General features: G+C 35.2%; 2 protein-coding genes across 7 annotated transcripts in view; one reads left to right on the top strand and one right to left on the bottom strand.

Moving 5' to 3' along the window:
- LOC139702336 (axin interactor, dorsalization-associated protein-like) overlaps nucleotides 1-23551 on the top strand; it is a 68521-nt gene that overhangs the window by 5645 nt on the left and 39325 nt on the right. The window lies entirely within an intron of this gene.
- LOC139702335 (transport and Golgi organization protein 1 homolog) overlaps nucleotides 1380-23551 on the bottom strand; it is a 75587-nt gene continuing 53415 nt past the window's right edge. For 4 of the 6 annotated variants that reach the window (XM_071603271.1, XM_071603273.1, XM_071603272.1 and 1 more), the window contains 21 exons: nucleotides 20522-20653; nucleotides 18254-18275; nucleotides 17241-17329; nucleotides 16928-16996; nucleotides 16729-16839; nucleotides 15429-15500; nucleotides 15145-15249; nucleotides 14379-14501; nucleotides 14211-14280; nucleotides 13128-13183; nucleotides 12949-13039; nucleotides 12639-12777; nucleotides 7766-7867; nucleotides 6859-6919; nucleotides 6709-6744; nucleotides 6565-6632; nucleotides 6350-6450; nucleotides 6032-6169; nucleotides 4984-5060; nucleotides 3215-3377; nucleotides 1380-2200 (listed from right to left, as the gene is read on the bottom strand). In XM_071603271.1, coding sequence (XP_071459372.1) covers nucleotides 1887-2200; nucleotides 3215-3377; nucleotides 4984-5060; nucleotides 6032-6169; nucleotides 6350-6450; nucleotides 6565-6632; nucleotides 6709-6744; nucleotides 6859-6919; nucleotides 7766-7867; nucleotides 12639-12777; nucleotides 12949-13039; nucleotides 13128-13183; nucleotides 14211-14280; nucleotides 14379-14501; nucleotides 15145-15249; nucleotides 15429-15500; nucleotides 16729-16839; nucleotides 16928-16996; nucleotides 17241-17329; nucleotides 18254-18275; nucleotides 20522-20653 — 2139 coding nt within the window. In that variant the 3' untranslated portion in view covers nucleotides 1380-1886. The remainder of the gene's footprint in view (nucleotides 2201-3214; nucleotides 3378-4983; nucleotides 5061-6031; nucleotides 6170-6349; nucleotides 6451-6564; nucleotides 6633-6708; nucleotides 6745-6858; nucleotides 6920-7765; nucleotides 7868-12638; nucleotides 12778-12948; nucleotides 13040-13127; nucleotides 13184-14210; nucleotides 14281-14378; nucleotides 14502-15144; nucleotides 15250-15428; nucleotides 15501-16728; nucleotides 16840-16927; nucleotides 16997-17240; nucleotides 17330-18253; nucleotides 18276-20521; nucleotides 20654-23551) is intronic. The other 2 variants (XM_071603275.1, XM_071603276.1) reach the window with 2 other exon arrangements.

Here is a 23551-nt window from a genome sequence, read left to right as displayed (position 1 = left end):
ACAGTATTCTCTACACAACCTGTATATGGGCAGCTACCTTGGGCTTTGCTACAGAAGTGGTACAATCAGATGGATGTAAGGAGAGGCAACTATGGGTGGGTTCAGAACTGCTCAGATAAACTACGTAGAACACATTATAGCTTACTAATAGAATAAATACAAAAAAGGCTTTAGAGGGAAAACTACTGTTGCTTTGAATAAAAAAATAAATCTGCCTTTCCTTGAAAATCTATCTTCCTAACTGACATCACCTTTATTTAAATGCTATTTTAAAATTAGAAGTTATAGTAACTTCAGCATTGCCTTGTGTCCTGTAGAGGTTGAAAGATACGTTCAAAATTGGTATTTGTGACTTAAATTTTATTTTACATGGTTAAAAATGGCATAAGCTATTATATGGTTTTCCTCTTACACACAGCTGCTGCTTCTGATATTAAATGGAGGTTATGTAGATTGAATTCTTCAGTAGTTTAGAGATTTTGTTTCACAGAGATTTTGTTTCAAACTGAAGCTTTTGCCCCTATTTTCAGAATACTTAGGGGACATAAAAAGAACAATGATATGTTATGTTGTAGGTTTCAACAATCCTATTACTTTCTAGAACTTAAAAGAATGGAAGAATATGGTCTAGCAGTAAACAAAAGTACCAGGCTTTTATAATTTTATTTAAATCTTAAACCTCTTAAAATGTACTGTTAAAATTGCCGTAATTAAAATTACAGCTCTGGAGAGCTAGTTCTTAGAAACATTGTTTTAAAGACAGTAGTTACAGGTTCAGGACTTGCTTTAATTGATTTTTAAATAAAATATATTTGAGTATCTATCAAAAAAAAAGAATTTAATTCAGCCCATATTTGCTAATTAAAGACATTATAAGCCTTAAGAGTTTCATTCATTCTTTCTCAGAGGATTATACTTTTCTAATTTTTTTTATCATATTCCTTGAAAATCAGTGGCAAGGTATGGGAAAGAGAAGAGTGTGTGTGTACATTTTTAAAAAGAAATTTCCTTATTTTTTATAGACACAACATACCACCTTATATTTTACTGTTATAATGCAATAATGGCAAAAGCAGTAGAACTTCAGGTCAAACAACTCTTGCTACTAATGTAAACTCATTCTCAGAAAACCATTCTCACATGGACAATGGTTAGAAAAAAGTACATGAATGTGCTACAAAAATAGAGCCAAGACTTCTCACAAGTAAAAGAAATCCTCTGTAGAAGTCCACAGTTGACCAAGGTCCAGCCTCCTTAACAGTGAGCAACAGGGAATATGCTGCCAAGTCACCATCTACAGTTCTGAGAGTGAGTTTACATGCTTCCCCAATGGCACAAAGTCTCATGACGATCCAATGAATCAACAGACACTTGGGAAATATTAATAAACAATTTTTTATGAACTATTACAACAAAGAACTTCAGCAAGAAGGAAAATGAAGTTTATGATCTTTGAGTAAACATTTTTAGCGTAACAGTCTCTGTGACCAGATATTGGAAGAGAAAAAATCAAGCTTATAAAACACCATTTCTCTATCAACTGGAATACACTAAAAATAGGATAATGGAAATACATGTTCTTAAAGCATTTCCACAGGAAATGTCCATAATTATGACATTCTAAATCATTTAGCAATTGTATATGCTACATTAACTAAAACAAAGGTATTCCTTATTGCACGTTTTAAAGTTGGAAGGATACTCTAGCTTAAGTGGGGGATATTTAGGGGGAAAATATTTTGGCTCAAAATGTGTACTGCGCCAAGGCAGCTTCATTCTAAAAACACAAACCATTTAAAATAAACTTTTATATTTTGAAGCCAATAATCCTTTAACACAATGAATAGTTCATAATCCACTTTCTGACTAAGTGTCAGAGGTTAATTTTATGGGCCCAGTTTTAAGGCCTGTGAACAGCCCTCACTACTCTGAGAATCAGGTGCAGCTGGAGGTTCATCTTTAAAGCCTGAAGGCATTAAGTCTTTTGCAGCAGGTGGTGGCCCATAGTCTTGGGGACCATGAGTTGGAGGTGGTAATGGGGCACCAGGAATGAAGTACTCTCTTGGGCCAAATGAGCCTAAAGGTCTAAATGGTGCGGGTCCTGGAAAAAAAACACGAGGGTCAAAAGGCAAATCCCGTTTTCCAGGTGGAACACCTGGTGCATATTCGCTGAAGCCTATTGGTGGACGCATACCAGGACCTGGAAAATAAAAAGGAAGTTATGTAAATACCCAGAAATTTCTGAACTAGGGTGATTTCAAGTATGTTAATATAGTCTTTAATTTCTCCCAAGCCTAGAACATCAACTGGTGAACATCCTGACTTGCCAGATGAGGCAAACTGAGATGGAACAAGTTTAGGTTATAGCCTTTGGCCAACCAGCCATGAAGCAACATATTAAGGATTTAAACATGGCTCTACCTAGCTCCATGCTTGTCTTTTTTCTTTCCCTACTATATAATTGCAGAATTATTTCTATCTCACAAGAGCTCCATTTATATTTGGAAGTACTAATTTACCATGACAAGATGATAGATTATGAAATAAGAACTTTACTACATCAAAGAAATTTTGATAAAAGGAAATCCCACTATTTATTACTGTATCCATTAAAAATTCATGAAGTATTTCAGCATGGACTTTACACATGCCATCAGAATCAAGGTGCATGCCCTCCTGGAAAAGGCCTTCCACAGCCACCTAATTAAATCAGCAACATTTATTAGGTCACTGTTAAATCCTCCTCTTTAACACTTCCCTCTGACTTTTCTCAAGGTAAGGAGGGTTTGACTTTTCCTTTTCTATATTCTATAACCTACTGCTTATGCTTCCATTATGGGTGATTACAAACTTTATGTTATAGGATTTTCATATCTGTGACAAAATTTTAAGTTATGGCATGTGTCTCATCCACCTTTCCATCCATTGCAGTGCATATCAACAGATTTTCAACAAACATCTGCAGAAGTAATATTTCTTGCTTTTCTGTATATAGCCCCTTATCCTTATCTATGAGAGATAGCTATTGCCTATCTCAGTATAAGATTATATAGTGTCCCATATGTCCCAGAAAACTGGAGGAAAAGTTAAAATGTACTCAGCTTCATCCTTTCATTGTTAAGACCTGAGATAGCAACCAACTGTTTTAGCAAGCAATAGAAATGAAAGATGAATGTGATTTATAAGTCAATCACTACTGTTCAGATCATCATACCAAATGGTGGAGGAATTGGCCGAGGCCCAAAAGGCCCATCGAACTGAAGTGGCGGTCCATACCAAATGGGAGGTGGTGGAGGCCGTCCCATAGGGGGTCCCATCGGGGGGCCCATGAAGGGTACCCCTGAGAAAGGAGGGGGCCCTTTCATAGCCATATTAACCTGCAATTTAAGATTTGAAAGCAGTTAAAAGTTTTAAAATTCCTATGTATTAAGACAAAGTACCAACACCGATAAAAGCTAAAACCCAAAACAAGCATCTGTCCAGAGAACACCATCAGTGCAACAAAACTCTCCCCACCCCTCCTGTGTATTCCCACTGACAGCTTACAGAAGTTAGAAGGATGCCACAAGAGGGAGCAGTTTGTTACTGATTATATCTGCACAGGAAATGGAAAGGCAAGAGGACTGGCAGAGGTTATTAACAGAGGTGATTTCTGACCAGTATGTCATGCTGTATTCACTACAATCTATATCAAAGGGAGTCCCCCCTCCCCATCACTTCCCTTTCATCACAATAGCTCATTACTTCCATATTAAGAATGAACAGAATAAAATGAAACATGCATTCTCTACCCATCTAATAATAGCTACTATTCAGAGTATCGTCAGTAATCTTTCATATATTATTCAACCTCTGAGATCTTTAAGTAGACTGTCTTGTTTTAAGTAAGAGGGAACAAAAGCAAATGGAATATCGTAATTTGTTGAAGGCCACACTGCATATTAAAGGAACTCAATCCCAAGGTTTGCCTCCAAGCCATGCTTTTCCCACCTCTACTCCTAACAACGGGTCTTTGCTCTCTTTTAAATCTTCTACTACAAAGGGGTTTGGGATCTTATCTAAGCTGCCCTTAGATTTCTCCAGAGATGTATATTCCTGGAATATATATATATACACTGGCACTTGAGAAGTATTTTCCAACACAGTGCTATATACACAAATTTCCAAGGAAGACAAGGCTTTAATATTTACTTTCATTTACTGTACACCATTTGAGATATTGATTTATCATGTCCTATGAGTAGTGGGTTTGAAACTGAACAATTAAAAATGTATTTTATTATAGAGCTGCAGAAGACCTACCAGATATAATAGCAACACAGTTACAAGAGAATGTACTTATGTGAACAAATGAGACCATTGTTTGGGACTGGCTCAAGAGGTCATTTCAGATTATCATTGTTTCACTGAAACAGTATGTCACTTTCAGAAAATCTGATACCAATCTAATTCAAATCACTCAAAATAGGGTTTGCACAATGGAGGAATTCTTAAATAGCATTCTTCCAAACAAAAATAAAAATGATGAATTATATAATTTTTATAATGAATTTACTTCGCCTTAGAACATTCAACACAAAACACCATATAGAGTGATAACTTTTCACATTCTGTAGTTCATTATAGTTGTACACACTTAAGCAACATTCCCAAGTTAAGGAGAAAAGTAAGCTCAATATTGCATGCAGTTTTAAAGCAAACAAGATCAGTGTCATGCTCTGAATATCCTTCCCAGAAATGCACAGAATAAAACCCAATTCAGTTCTCAACCTCTAAGTACTTACTCCAACTGGATGCTCAGTCAAAGAAGTACTGGTGGAAACTGGGGGGGGGTCTCAGGTTCTTGGGGAACAGTTTGCTTTTTAAAAAACAAATGGGATAGTACAAATAGAACACAAAGAAGGATAAAGCAAAGAGCAAGTACTGTAGGAAAGCTACATGTTCCTGCACGACCACATGATTCACAGTAACTACAGAACTTACCTTGCCCTCATCTGTCACCTTAGCTGGAGAAGAACTTCTGGAGCTGCTGTTCATGTGAGCTGGACCACATCCTGGGTCTGTTAGAGATCAAAGAATGGATTCAGACTTATTCTAACATGAAAAGAATAAAAATCCTGCATCCACAATTACAGATTCTTTGAAATTACTTGGTCCCTTTACCAGAGGCAACGGGTTTCCCAGATGCCTCAGAAGACCATTGAGTACGAGGTAAAGGTCCATCCATTGACCCTTGGGAAAGAAAGATCAGAGCACTTGTATGTATTTTTCAGAAGAAATAAACCACTGGTGGACAGGTCAGGGTTCAACAATAACTAGAAAGCAACATTAAAAATGGGTTGCCCAGGGGTTGGGGTCGTAGCTCAGTTGTAGAGTGTTTGCCTAGCATGTGTGAGGCACTGGGTTTGATTCTCAGCACCACATTTAAAAAATAAAGATATCATGTCCATCTACAATTAAAAATATTTTTAAAAATGGGTTGCCCAATAGTAAATCACAATTTATGAAGAGACTTAAATAAAATAAAGAACTGCCTTGGGTTGATAGAACAGCAGATTAATAAGTACTGGTCCTAAACTTTAAGCTATAGACTTGAAGTATGTGTAGGCTGGCTTTTCTTTAATCTGTATAACCTGAATTCCAATCTTACCAAGACTACAGTCCTATTTAGAATTGGAAATAAGACTCAGTATTTCATATTGGAAATATGTATGATACATAAAGTTTAAGGCTACTTTTATAATATTTGGGAAAGGAACATCATAGAGATTTAATTTAAAGATAAAGGTTTACACTTCACAGTGTAAAATTTAAAAGAAAAAAAAAAACAATACAGGGACCTCCAGGAAAAAAAAAAAATGTTTTCTATTCTAGAACAGATTTTACAGAAAACATTCACTAAGATAAAGTAAGAAATTATCTTCTATATATTGTACAGGCCCAAATTCGATGTTTTCATTAGAATATTCAAAAGGGAAAAAAAACCAAAACCTTGAAGCAGTTTACTATAAAGCAACATGTGAATGCTCACCAAATCCATTTATAGGCATATCTCTTCGATTAAGGGTAGCAGAAGGAGGTCTCCCAGCTGGCTCTGCTGTCAGTGGAGGGGAACATTCTCCACCACTCAAGGGGGATGGACCGAAAGAGCCATTCTGGCTCAGGGGACCTAAAGACAACAATGCCGTGTTACTACTTTAAGGCAGCCTTCTCCCTGACACCAACCCCCACCTCCCGCTTTAGCAAATCATTCAGATTATTTCATAACCATTACACACAGAAATAAAAAGTAATTTACATAATTCTGCACCAAGAAATAAAATAGCTCCTTTTACAAAGTGCCCCCTACCTCTCCGAGGAGGATTTTGTAAATTTGGTCTTCCTGGCATTGGTTTTACAATCACAGCTTCTTCTTGCCGCATTGCCATCTTTTGGGTCATTTCCAATAGTCTTAAATATTGAGAAAGAATGGGCTAAATTATGAAACAGCAATCTATCATAGATAATATCTAGCATAACCTTAAAACACTATAAAACATATAGTAAGATACCAAAATCACATACTTCTGTCTCAAATTAGCAACTTCCCTTTTCTCTTCAGCTATAGCTCTTTCTGCAGAACGAGCTTTGAGCTATCAAAGAGAAAATATTCAAATTCAGTTGTGGTAGGCTATGCACAAAATAAAGAAAAGGGGGAAAAAATCTTACCCAATTATCATGAGCTTTCTTCTCTTGCATAGCAATCTGAAAAAGACAACACATTAAAAAAATGTTTTTAGGGACTCATTATAATAGCCTATAATTGTCTGTATTAGATATCAAAGAATTCTGCAACTACAGGACAGTATTAATTACTACCTGGTTTTTAAGTGAGCGCTCGGTTTTCTGTAATTCTTCTTCCATCTCTTCAATTCTCCGCCTAAGAATTACAACAATTGAATAAAATTTGAAACATTCTGACCATTTTCCCTTTATTCCATCAGCTATACTTTTAAAGACTTTATCATACATAAGAAAAACATTTCTATAGTTATATGAATCCAGTGTGAACAAAACTAATACTACAGGCCAGGTGCAATGCCACATGCCAGTAATCCCAATGATTGGGAAGCTGAGGCAGGAGGATCACAAGTTTGAGGTCAGTCTCAGCAATTAAGTGGGAACCTATGCAACTGAGACCCTTTCTCAAAGTAAAAAAAAGGTCTAAGGATGTAGCTTAGTAGTAAAGCACCAAAAATAAATAAATAAATGAAATAAAAACCTAATACTAATAACTTCTTTATCATTTAATTGCTAGAGATTCTGAATTGATAAATTATAATTTCCTTAACTGTTCATCAGTGTGTTCTCAAGTAATTCAGCTAGAAATATCTTCCTCCTTAAAACTTTTTTTTCTTTTTTTTCAAATTATATCCATAGAAGATTTCCAAGGACTATCAATTGCCACACTTTTGTGGGTCTTGATACATCACACAGCAAACTGATTTCTTAAAGAATTACTACAACATACAAAACCCCCAGAACTGTTTGCATTGACCAAGTTCCCTATGGTCTTGCCCACTGGGTATAAGTAAATTTTTGTTAACATTTTTCATTTGTTAAGTTGGAATTTATTTTTTCTCCTGTGTGAATTGAATGTATTCATATTCTCTCGTTATTCATACTTCCATGCTATTTTCTTCTATCTACATGTAAAAAAAGATTAAAAAGAAAGCTAACACTAGTTCATTAGACATTGACACCCTCCTTTAGAAACTGAACTCACTTGTAATTTTTAACTTCCTCTACAGCGGAAACCACCTTTTCTTCTGCAGCTGACAGCCGCTGCTCTTTTTCTAGTCTCTTATATTCTTCTTGAATCAGTTTCCTAAAATAAAGCCAGTTATCAAATCAAAAGTTTCTCTTTGTGAATATCACTTCCCACAATTCTATAAAATGCTTAGGCACATAAAATAGGAATTCAAACCTGCAATTTCGTAAATCAAACTCTGGCAAATCACTTACATTTTCTAACTTCTCTTAATTCTCTACTTACCACTAAATAAAATAAATGTGAAAACAACATGTGCCCCAAGGGCAAGTCTCCTGTGTGTAAGATAACAAAAACTCACTTTACTTCAATGTGGAAGATCAGGACTGATCAACCTAACATAATTAAACATATTAGGATAAAGCAGGGGATAATTCTTTTCTCGTTTCTGCCATGGGTAGGACACTAAGTATATCTTTGTCATGGAGGAACTCTTTTCTCAATCCAAGACTGGCACCAGAATAAAGGTATAGTCAGTCAAAGAAAAAATCTTCTAGAATATGTCTTTTAGCTATGCAATTAACCACAGAACATTTTTCACACTTTAGATATCTATTTCAAAAGAATTGTAATTAAGCAAAAAGACAAATCTGAGTTTTGATAATGTCTGTCAACCAGAAAAAGAAGCCAAACTGACCCACGATCAGAGTATTATCTACTGACAAATTTTAACTCTGATCATGAAACTCAAGATGTTCATCTACTGAGACAAAGGTAGCCACATTTAATGATTTAAAAAATACTATTTTCTGCTATCCTTGTACTACTTTAGCCATAGTTCCAATTCAAAAGATATTTTCCATAAATCAGAAGAACTATAGTAAAAAAGGATTATTGATACCAAATAGAAAAAGGGGATTATATATTCTTATATAGCTTCTCATTTAATTCTTCAGCAAGTATTTTATGAGTGGCTATAATATACTAGTTACCTTGTAAGATGCTAAAGAATAAAAGAGCTCACTGTTTCAGGTATAAATGATGCCTAAAGGAATATAATAATTTTCCCCACTGGCTTAAGAAGGAATATGGAGAAAACTGAATCTTGAAGGACAGAGAGAATTTTGTTTCCAATTATCAAAGAGTTAGTCTGAGAGCACTAAGAACAATCAAAACATCTTTATAAGAATATAAAATTGTGTTTGAAGGGATCCAAGCTAAAAAGGCAGTGAAGATATATGTATGTGGCCAAGATCCATTAGAAAAAGGAATCTCAGAATTACAAGTAAGGCTGGCACTTTAAGGTACTTTTCTCCTAGGTTCACCCACATATTGAAGATAACACAAAGATATAATGAGTCTGAACTAAGCCTTCATCAAATTCCTGGGCTTAGAGGAAAAAAAGAAGTGTTTGGGGCTACAAATAAAGGGACCCTTAATAAAAGCCCTAGCCTTTGAGTTTAGATTAGAAAGTACTGCACACTTAAGTGATGAACAGGCAAAAAATCCAAAAGGAACAATAATGAAACATTGAAAAGACAAGTCATTTTTGAATTATCTTAATTGCTGACTAAGTTTAAAGTAACAATCTTACTCAAGTAACCTCAACACTTTTCTATAAGAAGATAACTTCATCTTAGTCCTCAAATTTCATCTATAATTATCACAACAATGTTGGCCAATCAAAACTGACCAGGCACTCCATAAGACAAAATTCTGTGAGAAAAAATCCCACAGAAAAGGAAACCACCTAATGGGGTTATCCGCACATGTTTTAAAATCACTGTGCTTTTTATATAGTCAAAAAAGTAAAGTCAAGATTATGAATTTCAGTGCTGGGAATATAGTTTAGTTGGTACAGTGCTGCCTCGCATGCACAAGGCTCTGGGTTCAAACCCCAGCACCACAAAAGAGGAAAAAAAAGATTATGAATTTTGTCAAAGGATTAGAAACTATAAAACCAAGAAATAGTTGGATGTGGTGACCTACCTACAGTGGAAGATACTCAGGAGGCAGAGGCAGAATGATGAGATTAAAGATAGCTTGGAAAGCAGTAAGACCCTAGTCCCTTATGCGAAAGAGCAAGGAGTCTGGGGAGGTAGCTCAATAGTAGAGCACATGGCTCAAGGTCCTGGGTTTGAGCTGTAGTACTGAAATAGGACTGGGGTTGTGGCTCAGGGGTGAAGCACGTGCCCCGCATGTGTGGGGCACTGGGATCAGTCCTCAACACCACATAAAATAAATAAAATATTGTGTCGGGCTGGGGATGTGGCTCAAGCGGTAGCGCGCTCGCCTGGCATGCATGCGGCCCAGGTTCAATCCTCGGCACCACATACAAAGATGTTGTGTCCGCCAAAAACTAAAAAAATAAATATTAAAATTCTCTCTCTCTTTCTCTCTCTCTTAAAAAAAATCTTATAAAAATAAAATAAAATAAAATACTGTGTCCATCTACAACTAAAATAATATTTTAAACCCTGAATTTTTTAAAATCCTAAACTCAATGAATGATTTTAGCAGCAGATTTGGGAAGTAAAATAAATCCTAGCGCTTTTAAGACAGGTCAGAAGAAAATATCCAGAAGAAGTAAATCCAGAATGTAGGAGGCAGGGGAAATCAAATTCTAATATGCATTATTATAATCAGAAGAGAGAATGAGGTAAAATCAACATTTAGAAAAAGACTCGAAAATTCAAGAAATTTTTAATGGTCCCAAGCAACATAACTGCAAGAGGAAAAAGTGGGTGGGGTGGGGAAAACTACACCTAGGCACTTCCCAATACAAAGGTTAAAAAAACAGAGAAATGACTACAGGAACTAGGGGAGGGATAAGACCAAACAACAATGATAATGGACTCCTTAAAGAAAAAATTTAAAACAGATGGTAATTAATTGGATATTTTTAAATTGCTAAAACTAAGTAACAGTCAAAATTCAGTAGCCAAAAGAAAGATCCTTTAAAAATGGAAACTGGTTTTAACTCTAATCATGAAGTTCATGTCAACCTAATACAGATTATAAAGGTAGCAATATTTAGTGGATAAAATACTATTCTCTGTTTATCCTTGTACTACTTTGATACACTAATCAAATCTATCATTAAAGGACAATGTTCAAATAGAATGAAAATAATTTCAAATAAGAAACAAACAGTGTAGAATGCAGAACTACAGAAACTTTAAATATGTGTATAAATTGAATGAATGTCTTGTGGAGTTCACAGTATATGAAGTACTAACATACAATGCCACAACAGTTATCTGATTCAGGAGCTACTTAAAGCCCATAAAAAAAAATAACAAACCTATTAATCTATGTCAGGTTTTTATTAAATCCAGAATATATACCATGGCCTTTAAATTATGAGAAGGTGAATAAAATTATAATTATATAATTATAATTCCATTATAATTTATGATTACATCAAGCTTATACAGAGGGGATGAGGAAAATAATTAAAAACATTTAAACTATTAAAAAGATACAAGGAAGAAAAAAAGAACAGGTCATCAAATAGAAAGCAAATTCTTCATAAACCACAGGCACATATTGACATGGACAGACTTACATTTTAGAAAGTCCACTCAAGCGGCTATAGAGAAAACTACTAAGAATTTGAAATAAGTTATATAAAAAATATAACTGGAGAATGAAGACAGATGATCTAGGTTAGGAACAGAAAAGATGACACAGGCATGAACTAACATAGTACCCGGGGATGAGTTTTTAAAAAGAGTACAAACCACAGATGATGACTGAATGAATTTTGGAGGAGTTGAGGAAAATAGTGCTACAATTTAATTGCATTACAAAGAAAATTAATTGCCATTTAGGTCATTCATATTACTAGTAGGGACAGAGAAAACAAGTGTTCTTTAAAAAAAAAAAAGTGATAAAATGAGAAATGTTTCTTTGAAACAGGCCAGGCATTTAGAACTGGCCTGAACAAATATTTGAGATTCTAAAAAGGTCGCTTGGAGATCACAGAATTTTAGAAAAGTTAATGGAAAGGTTTCAATATTTAATGCATTAATTAGGCAACAGAAGTCAAAATACCTAAAAATAGTTAGGTCTGTAAGAAGGTCTGTCTTTGCTTTACAAGAAAAAAAAAAAAAAAAAAAAAATATATATATATATATATATATATATATATATATGCCGAAGAGTAAAATCAGGTGCAAACAAATAAAATCTGACACAAAAAAACTATTTTTAGAGAATTCAAGTATTTTTGTGGATTAAAAACTTCAAATGAACTTTCAAAAAATAACTAGCCCCACACTGAGAAGATTAATACATAAATATATACTACAAACAAGTACTTCTGTAATCATAACTCCTAAGGTCCTTGCCAGAGTTCAATTTTTAGTGTGAACATCTGAGATATTCAAGTCCAAAACTTGTACCAACAATAAGTAAATATTATTCCTTTTTGAAGTTTTTATTCTACTAAAACATGTCATTCCAAATTACTCAGTATTTTTAAAGGTCCAGAGTTAGAGATACAAGTTCAAAACATTAGAATTACTAACTGATCACAATGAAAGGTAATTAAAATAAATAGTGGGATCATAGAAAGGGTCTAGATCTTTGAGAGGTATTTCCACATCAGTGACTGTTAATACCAGTTTACCACTTCCTGCCTTCATATGAATTTGACAATTGATTACGATGTCCTCACAGCCTTAGTTTATGGTTCCAACTACCTCAGGACTCTTAAGACTGATGATGGAAAGAAAAATGCAACTTATAGGAAACAAAACACAAAGGAAAAAAGACAAATCTCTACTTATTACAAACTAGAAGAAATTGTAAATAATCTTAAGAAAAGATAAAATTATCTATTAGTTCACACAGTGATAACAATAACAAACAATGAAAATCTTACTTTTGTAGTGCCATCTCATTTTGCTGGTAGAGTTCATTTAAAATCTCCACTTTCTGCCTTAGAGTTTTACATTCCTCTTCCAGTCCAACTTTAGAAGACTGTAGTGAACTGCAGTTACTTTCTAATTTCTTTATTTGGTCTGTAAAGGATAAAAAAGCTTATCTCTATATGTGTACAAGGACTTAAGAACTTGTTTGAGGGAGTAGTGCCAAGAAAAGTAAGAAGCATGAAAGCAAGAAGCCATTCTTTATCTTTCCAATAAAATTTTAAGTCTTTCCAACATGGCAATTTCTTCTCAAGAAGAACCCACCTTCTAGATTACAGTTTGTGGACATCGAGGCTCTTAGCTTAAGTTGTAAAAGTTTTAGATCCTCTTCAACTACTGATATTGCAGTTTGTGTCTAAAAATTGCAGAAAAGAGAGGTATTCTTAAAAGTGAGGCACAGGAAGAATTCACAGGCACTATGGGACTCTTACAAAGAACTATACCCGAGAGACATCCATCATCTGCTTAATTTGATCTTTGATCTTCTTATTCCGATCACCTAAAAAACAAAAGAATTTAGCTTTTTCTTTCCTTACTTTTAATTCTATATTCTCCTAACTTCCCCAAACTAAATAATGATTGTGTTCAAACAAAACAAAAAAATCAATTAAATAACTAAACTGATTAGACTAATGACTTTTAAGAGAATTGCAAGCTTAGATTTAAAAAAAAAGAGAGAGAGAGAGAGAGGTGAATTTCAGGCTGGGGTTGTGGCTCAGTGGTAGAGTGCTCACCTAGCATGTGTGAGGCACTGAGTTTGATCCTCAGCATAAAAATAAGTAAAAGTACTGTGTCTGTCTTAAAAACAAACAAAAAAAAAAGGTGAATTTCTAGTTTGCACAACTGAAATGTCATCTATGTTATTCTTGTAAGATAAAAGCTTTTCTTCTCTCTCAGATCTATCTTCACCTGGGCAAGTAAGTGTCTTATTTAGAAAGATTCAATCCTCTATTTTCTCCCTGAATCTACTACCAGGTGTGGTTTGAAATACTTGCTATGTAAGCAATATCCAACTTGGGAGAAAACATCTGGAAATATTTTCCTCATCAGTAAACACTGTTACACTCCCTCTCTAGCTTTCTGATAGTCTCTAGCCTCTGTTCTCACAGCCTTAGTTTATGGTTCCAACTACCTCCGGACTCTTAAGACTGACTGTGGACCTTAAAACCACAGAGCCATAGAGATGATGAGTATCAAAATCAAGTATCATCTGAATAAAGAAATAAATTTCTCTTACTGTACAATGTTCAATACTTAGAGGTATAGGATGTGACTATTGTAGCTGCAGTGTACTTACTAGTTTTCAATGGGATAGAAAAAGTCAGTGTTCTTCACATGCCTATTGCTACATTATACCCCAGCAACCCACCTCTGCCAATGCAACAGACATATCTATAGATCCAATGATATGTGTCTACAACCCTGAAGCTTAAGAAGAAATTCAGCCAGCTGAAAAGTGGCATCTGTATACTTAATTAAAGACAGGAAAGCAAAAAAGGATTCAACCTCCCTGAGACTGATCTTACCTGCTACCTCTCCATTGGTTAATTCATCTGACTCCTCTTCTCTATTTTGATCCTCAGATTCAGTCAAAGCCTAGAAAAGAAGCAAAAGGTTGGAAGACTCTCGATTTTAATTCAGAAGATTTCAGGAGAATTCATGAGATGAAACATGTATTTGGAGTATAAACTTACATTAATAGTATCTTCTTTGTGACTAAGAGCTACTTGTAAATCTTTCTGGGACTTCTCAAATGATTTGATTTGTTCACTGAGCTCAGCATGTGATGTACTCCAGTCTTTGACTTCCTGCTGCAACTGAAAAGTCAAAACATATGAATTCCTATGGGTTAGGGAGAGGTTTCTGCACTGGATACATCAGGACTACAAGACTTAGACAAAGAAATAGAGAGCCATACTCCTTGGTGGCCTGCCTCAACCGAGGGGGTTGAGACCTTGGTTAAGGAAGAGGGCAGAGTGGCCCCAACTCTCATAGCTGCAGTAAGAACATCAGAGCTATCAGGAAGTTGACCCTGTTTATTGCATTCCCCAGAAAATTGCTGCCAATTCAAATAATTTACCTCCAGCAGGAATGGCTGGGCACATATGACTGTCTCCTAAATTTAGACTCCTTATCATGTAATCTTCCCTTGGCCGGTGAATCAGTAACTACTCAAAAGAGGATCATAAAATACTTAATTTTCTGGTTTAAAAAGTTTCTTTGAGGCTATGCAAGTTAATAACTGATTGATATTTGATAAGAAAAGCAATAATCCAAAAATCCAAAACAGATGGAGAACAAATATATGCACTCAATTTGGGGAGCACTGTTTAAACTTTGCATATCTAGAAAAGGTCCTACATGAATATTCCTTACCTCAGAAACAGATCCAAGAAAGATACAAGATAATGATATTCACTTCTCTAGTTTACATTATGTATGACATCAAATTTTCTTTACCTGCTCTTTCTTCTTCTTAAGCATGGTATTTTCTTTCTGAAGCCGACAGCATTCCAACTTCACCTTCTCTTCACGAAGCTTAGCTTCATTAAGGACAATTTGAAGCTAATGCAAAACACTACAGTTAGTGAATTAATTCCAAAGAAAAAACAAAGTTATACTTTCCCAAACCAGACATCATATAGCTCTCATTTTTTGCACATTTTAGCACACCTCAAATTTTTGGTCCGCAAAAAAACTAAGATGTAGTATTAATATCCGTTAGCAAGAGTTGGCACCTTTACCTCTGAAAGTTCAGAAGTATTCACTGAAATGACCTCGTTAAGCTTCTCTATCAATTTCTTATTTTCCATTATCTTCCAGGTGAAAACAGAACACAAAATATGCATTAGGATTTCAGTAGAAATACTGACATATATGTGTGTGTGTGTGTACACACACACACACACACACACACATATATACTAAAAAAGATAAACACAACAAAATATTTGTCAAGCCATCCCATTACATTTCAGGTAAATGCAGGGGATCCAGCTTTGGACTAAGCAAAAAATCAAGAACTGAAAGAGATGAGGGAAAATGAAGTCATAAATATTTCATGGCATCCACAACCTTACGGTTTATGAGATAACCAGAAAAAAAGGTCAAAGTATAGAAAAACATAATGCAATAAGTAAATAAAATGTTTTAAAGCATAGAAAATTAACTTAATTAATTACTGTTTCAAGTAAACCAGTTCAAATTAGTAAATTTTTTTTCTAGTGATAGAGAAAAAAATTTCCCAAGATCATTTTTAAAATTTTCTTATCTGAAGTAAAAAATGATAAAATTTAAGGGAGAATAGACTAATCTCACATACAGAAGAATTCCAAAAAATTTATAAAGATACTCGCTCCTTAAGGAAGTGGACATAACTCTGTAATCTTTGTTTGCAATGCCTGGGACTGAATCCTGGGCCTCATGCATGCTAGGCAAGTGCTCTACCATGAGCTGCATCCTGAGCTCGTAACTCTTCATACTTTAACTGTGGGCTGTGCATGGTAACTTCCAAAGAATACAATATGAAAAGGATTGGAAAGAATTTTTACAGTGGAGAAATCTGATAAATACTACCTCAGCTAGGTGATCAAGCTTACTTGGGGGTAGGATATTTCAGAACACACTCTCTACTATCTTTTTCAACTTTTATGTAACTACAGAAACTTATAGAAATTGAAAATGAAATATGTAAGTAAAATTTTTTAAGTAGAGAAAACTGATTAATTCATTACTCTTTCAAGTAAAAAGTAAACAAATACTGTTCAACTGGACAATAGTTTTTTAGTTGTTCTGCATGTTTCCAAGGGCAGAGCAAAGCAATATGAAAATTATCCAAGGTTGAGAATAAAAATATTTCCTAGGCCCATAAAAATAATTTGTTGTATCAGTACTTAAAAGTTCCACAAAATGGGCAGAAATGGGTTCAACTTCCTTGACTCCTAATCTTACTTTAGTTAACAGCTGGACTAAGTTCAACTTAACCAATTTTACAAAATATTTCAAAAGCCAAATTACAGTAACACTTAGCAGCAAAACTCTTACCAAGTCCTGATTCTTAGCTTTCTGTTCTCTCTCAGATTCTAACATAACATGAAGACTTTTAGCTCTCTCATCCAGAAGTTCTTTATCTTTTTCAAGAAGCTTCATTTTATGCTGGGAAAAAAAAGATGTCAAGATTACTCACTCATTACATTTACTTTTGAGTTTAGAATGTAATTCCCCCCAAAGAAGGGATTTTTACCTTATATTTAGTTGCTTCATCAGAAAGAATCATATTTTGCTTCATGATTTCTTTGGCCTGTTCCTTCATCTATGTAAATAAAGCATTCAGAATTAAGACAAACAAATTATAGTGCTACTATACAAGTTACTTCCAGACAAGTGACCCTTTTCCAGAAGAAAGCAGTACTTAATACATATGACTGCTTAGAATTTGGATGATTTGTAGGAAATAATGAAACAAAAATTTTAAAATACGATTTTTAAATTAAAACAGGTAGAAATGATTTAAGCTAGAACCAAGGGAGAAAGAAACAAAAAAAAAATAATTATACCTTCTGTTCATAATTTGACAATTTCTGCTTCAGTTCTTCATTTGCTTTCGTGAAATTGTTCACCTTTTGGGAAATTTGCTGTTCATTGACTAAAAGGGGGAAATACACAAGATTATTACAATCACTAAATGAAATTCAACTACTCAATCTACTAAAAGCAAAGACATGTTATATGGTACTATGAGGAAATACTTCTTAGCATAACTATTATGCTTTTAAAAAGCAATCTATGCTTATTAGCAATAAGAGTATAAAAATAATTAAAATTTAAGAAAAATATAAGAACAATGATATTTTGCTGGGCGCAGTGGTGCACACCTGTAATCCCAGTGGCTCAGGGGGCTAAGCTAGAAGGATCCCAAGTTCAAAGCCAGCCTCAGCAAGAGCGAGACACTAAGCAACTAAGTGACACTTGGTCTCTAAATATAGGGGGTTGGGGATGTGGCTCAGTAGAGTGCCCCAGAGTTCAATCCCAGGTACCCCTCCCATCCAAAATGATATTTCAATTTAAGATTATTTCACAGATGGGAAATACAGTAAAGTGTTGTAGCTTGATATTCCTCCCTTCTCAAAACACTTTCTTTTCAGAAAATGGAATCATTTAATTCTTTGCAAAGAAAAACAGAAATGAAAGCATACTGATGCACATTACCATTCTTTAAATTATCTACTCAATTACTTAATGCATGATTAAATCATTAGCATAGAAATACTCTTCAAATGTAATACATCTGCATTACATCAATATTCAAAGTTAATCTGCCCCAAATTAAAACTTATCATCATCTCCCTATCCACAATTTGTTCCTCCTCTTTAATTTCCTATCTCAGAGTTGGAACCATCATCATCTACTCTATTATCCATGCTAGCAACCCAGGAATAGTAAAATTTTCAGGAGGTAAAAAAGATAATAGACATTAAAAGCCACTGTATCTACTTCTAACATACATAAAACACACATCAAACACCAATACAAAGGGTTATTACAAGTTTAAGAAACCTAAAAATTTACCTTGATATACTCTATCTTTTACCTAGAAGAGAGAAAAAAAGATTAAATTTGATGTCAAACATCTGCTCAATAGAAACAGCATTCCTAAAACAACAGTCAGAATCATAACCAAGTGAGAATTTAATAACATTCTGGTTCAGGATAATAATTTATAGGATTAAAAATAAGTAAAGGTTAACAAGCCTTTTAAATCTAATTGGTAGTGATATTTCATAAATAGCCTCTGACATAAAAACACTAAGATATGTACCTTATTTCACAGTAAAGATGTGTGTGTGTATGTGTGTGTGTGTGTGTGTGTACTCAAAATCATTTACTTGACAATTCTAAATAACCAGGATAAAGTCTAGAAACAATGACTATTCAAAAGGAATATGAGGAAACAATATTAAAGGCATATCTTTGTACTAAGATATGCCACTTTCACTCACCAGAAAACATCTTAGAACTCCAATTTAAATTTGGCTATTGGCTGAATTTAGAAACTAAGAGGCTACATCATCTTATTTCTGCAAACCACTAAATATATAGCAAGAAATCTGAAAGGTAAGACTGCTAGAAGAAAATGCACAAGCAACAAGAGAAATGACAATTAACATATTCTGGAAAGGACAAAAACAATCATTTCCTAAAGACAGCAATAAACTGCCTGATAATAAAACCTAAGCAGAAATTTTTTAAAAACATCACTAAATTTCTTTGTAACTTAGCATATACTTGTCCTTTCAAATGTTATAAATGGTGATGGGATACTCAGATGTGTCTAAGGATCATCCATGGGATCTTCGTAATAGGAAATTGCATTCAGAAAACCCCAACACAGAAAGAAATGAACATTTGTTTAATGTCATAGCCTTGCTAACCTTTTACTCAAAATGACAACAGAGGAAAATGGGAAGTAGCATAAAAGCAGTCATCTAAGGAAGGGACTAAAGCTCCAAAGTCAAATGCTGAAACAGCTAGGAACCAGATCCCACATAACCTAGTAAAAAGAGAAACAGGTACGGGGTTCTTGAAATGAAAGAAACAAGAGAGAGAAATATAAAATGTTTTAATGTTTTTCCCCTCTCTTTATCCTTCTATTTCCTTTTTTTCTTTTAGCTGAGAAAAAGTTCAATGAGATTAGAAAATTCCTCACAGGAATCCAGGCAAACGATTCTTCTATTTAAGAAGGGAATACTTTTTAAGAGATTTTACACTCAATTGTACAAGGAGAGGAAACTTATCTTAACAATGATATATCTGATATAATTAAGAAATCAGAAAAAGAACACTCAGATTTGAAAATATTTGTATCCAATGCTTTTGGCCTCTTTAACTGTGAGGCTTTTCATATGCAAAGCCCATTTACCTAAAATAATTTTCTTCCAATTATGTTAAATAACTATGAAACAGAATGACCTACAGTACAAACATAAGTATGTATAAGCATAAATATATATACATATATATATATATATACACACACACACACACTTATACATATATGTACACACATACACAGAGATGGACTAATTCTGCTCAGAACAAAAAAAAAGACTTAATGAACAAAACATTTAATGGATTTTTGGACAACACATAATCTATACTTCCAAATAAAAAGGTATTTTCTGAACATATGATCAAATCATAAAATCTGGGAAAAATATATATAAAAGACTGGAAAAATTATCTCATCTCCTTTTTCTCATTTTACTGTATTTCTTTGCAGCATTTCCCCCTGTTCATATGTGTTTATATTAACATACAGTTCATCAACATTTAAATCTTAGTTTCTGCTTTTTTTTCCACTTCACATTTAATTGTGAGCATTTTCTGTACCTCAAAGCTTTGAAATAGATAAATCTGCCTACTATTACATTAAGCGAACATACAATAACCCTTAAATGAATTATGTTGTGCTAAGTCTTCAATCTAATACACTGTTCCACTGAAAAACATTACCAAAATCTTCAAAGTATGGTTATTTCTTTAATATAGATTACTAGACATATATGCTACATAAAAGGATATTTATCTAACCTATTCCATCTTTTATCCCACTTTTAAAACTTCTGATACATATGAAACTACTGGTCAGGATGGCTGTAAGAATTACCAGTTCTACCAACTGCACCCACACTAAATTATTTTATAAGGTTAGTTTGACTTAAACCACTAATTTGTGTTTTAGCAACTGAAAAAGAAAAAAAAAAGGTGGGGGCCAGTGACTATATAAAATAATCCTTGTGCTTATGTGCTAAGGTATAAGTAAGTTAATTTACTCACAACAAGAATAGTTTTCCAAAAGAAAACGACAAAGGATACAAATCCAAACAAAACAGTGAAAACTACAGGCTTCCATGGTAGTCCATAAAAATCAGGCCCAGGTTGAGTATCATCAGGCAATGTAGTAAACAGCTGAAACAGACAAATTAGGAGAAATGGGAAACCTTAAATTTATAACAAAACAGTCACAAAGAATCATGGCAATTCTAAACCAACCTCCTCATCAGAAATCCACCTCCTCAATATTTTCCAATAGCTTCTTCAAGAGAGGATACTGGTAGTCTCATATTTTTTGTTCACTTGCAGTGTTTTCAAGTATAATGAATCTAAATACTTTTTAAAAAAATATTTATTTATGTATCTTTAGTTTTAGGTGGACACATTATTTTGTTTTCATATGGTGCTGAGGATTGAACCCCTAACCCTAACCCTGTGCCTCATGCATGCTAGGCAAGCGCTCTACCACTGAACCACAACCCCAGCCCGAATCTAAATACTTTAAATTGAGCATACATTTCCAGTTTGTAACAGGCCCTATATCATCACATTGTCTAACACCTGGCTAGAATCCCTCTGGATCATTCTTTTCTCTTAGATAACCTGGTTTTTATCATTTAAAAATTAATTTGACAAAAACTTAAATATATGAAAGAACTAATTAATTTTATGGCAACAAATAAAAACAATGATGATATACGTATAAGATTTTAAATCTTACTTCCATTCCACTCTTATATAAACAGATAAGTGACATGTAATTTCAGACAACTCTTGAAAACTGGCTTAGATAAACTTCTCTGAATTTAACATCCTTCTATAAAATTCAAAGCCTAATTTTAAATGGTTGCTCAAAGGCAGTGCATTAAACACCTGCCTACTCTTCCCTATTTTCACCGCCCTCTACACGTAATACGAGATAACTGTCATTTGGGCCCAATTCCCCAGCAGTCTCCGTAGGGAAAAGACCTGTAGTAACGTTAGCTGTTTCGATTGCTGGCTGCATTTCAGAACATAACATGAGGTTGTCACCTCTATTCCGTCAAAAAAAAAAAGTGCAAGTGGGGAAAGCTCAAGTACACCTTCACCGGCCTCGCTTAACAATACAGTCACCTCCTGCCTGCCTTGGGCCTGACACACTCCATTTCTCCGTCGCCGCGACAGTCAGTGCACCCACTCCGCCAGAACTCAGCCACCCGCCTGCCAGAGCTGGGGTCCCTCGCTGGGAATGGGACCGTCACCTCCAGTAGCTTGGCTATGAGGGCTGCGTAGAGCACCTACAGGGGTCCCAGGAGCTCCGGGTTCCCCGGGGAAGCAGTGACAGAAGGCACAGTGGCAGGTACTGAGTCCATGGTGTAGGGACAGCTGAGCGGAAGCGACGCTTCCCTGCAGAACAGCACAGGACCCTCTCTTTCACTGTTTCCTACTTCGGGAGGACCCAGCGCAGGGGGCGGGTACTGGGAGTGAACTTTGCCTACCTCCACGCAGGCGCTTTCCGCCCAACGCGCGTAAAACGTGTCATCAGACGAAGCCACTGGGCGGACTGCAGAAAGCAGATGGAGGATGCCGAGGGGCGGGGCCGGGAGCGGGAAGAACCAACTGCGGAGCACGGAGGGGACAGCGCGAGGAGAGCGCAGCGGAAGAGTCCAAATGAAAGGACTCCAGGAGGAAAGAGGCTCACCTGACCCTGGAACTGGGAGAGGACCTGCGATTTAGAAGGCCCTGGAGGAAGCCAGGGAACTAGCAGAAGGGGATTATAGGCAGAGACTAGGAAAAAGGAGAAGTCAGGCCTCCCAGCCCCTCCCAGAGCAAAACCCTTTTGTCAATGTGTTGAGACACCAGGTACCTGCCCCAAAAGTGCAGACACAAGAGGAGATGCTTCTCCTGCTCCCTTCTAAAGGACTACTGCTCGGACTGGGCTTTCCTTCCCTGCTCACTCCAGTCCTATGTTACTTTCTCCACTTGTGGATGATACTCTTTTTAAAAAGCCTTACCCTAAGGAATCATGTCATTATCACCCCACGCCGGTGGCTTCATTTCTGGATGCCACATTTTAAGGTTGCATGACTTGTGGAAAAGAACAGAATCATGAATAGCCCGAAAAGTACGTGCTAAAAATTGAAGAAACTGGGGACGTTTAACTTGGGGAGGGAATGAACATATGTGGATCTTTAAAAATCTGTCGTCAAGTTGAATATAGTCAATTCAAAAGAACAAGAATAAGCAGGAAAGCACTGAAAAAGAAGAGCAATGAAGGGTACAGGGAGGGCAGACTATATAATCAAATCATGTACCCTCGTCCAAGCCCAAGAATACATAGAGTTTGTGGGACAGAATAGAGAATACAGAAACAGAAACGACTGCACTGGACATTTGGGGTACAATAAAAGTGAGTTTGGGGAAAATAGACTTTCTAATAAGTAGCGTTTGCAAATACCACATGGAAAATTATAAAATTGGATTTTTCTCTACTTATTCAAAAGATAAACTACAAATGGATAAGAAACATGAATGTAAAAATAGAAAATAAACAAGTACTAGAAAATATTGGGTGAAATTTTCTATGTATTATGAGTGGGCAAAACCTGCCTCAATGAAAAAATCTTTCCTGGCTGTATCTAAACCTGCTACACACACACACACACACACACACACACCCATGCAGTTTAACAATGACAACCTGAGAAAAAATATTTGCAACATATTATTGTCCAAAGAATCATGTTCCTGAAATATAAAGAATATTATAAATGAAATGGCCAGCAAACCTATACAAAAATGGGCTGAAGAAATAAACAGATCTCAGGAAAAGAAATGCAAATAGCTATAAAATATGGAAACATGCTCTGCTTAGCTCATAATGAACAAAATACAAATTAAACCACACCAAGATACCATTTCTCACTTGCATTGGCAAGATCCAAACGTTTGACAACATACTCAGTAGGTGAGAGAATGTGGGGGAATACAAATTCTCAGACACTGCTGATAAGTATACAAAATGATACAACCCTTATGAATGAGATTTGGCAA

Source organism: Marmota flaviventris, chromosome 17 (genome assembly GCF_047511675.1).
Source record: "Marmota flaviventris isolate mMarFla1 chromosome 17, mMarFla1.hap1, whole genome shotgun sequence".
NCBI classification, from domain to species: domain Eukaryota; kingdom Metazoa; phylum Chordata; class Mammalia; order Rodentia; family Sciuridae; genus Marmota; species Marmota flaviventris.
The sequence above is the reverse complement of the archived record's forward strand: the minus strand, read 5'-3'. Positions and strand labels throughout refer to the sequence as shown.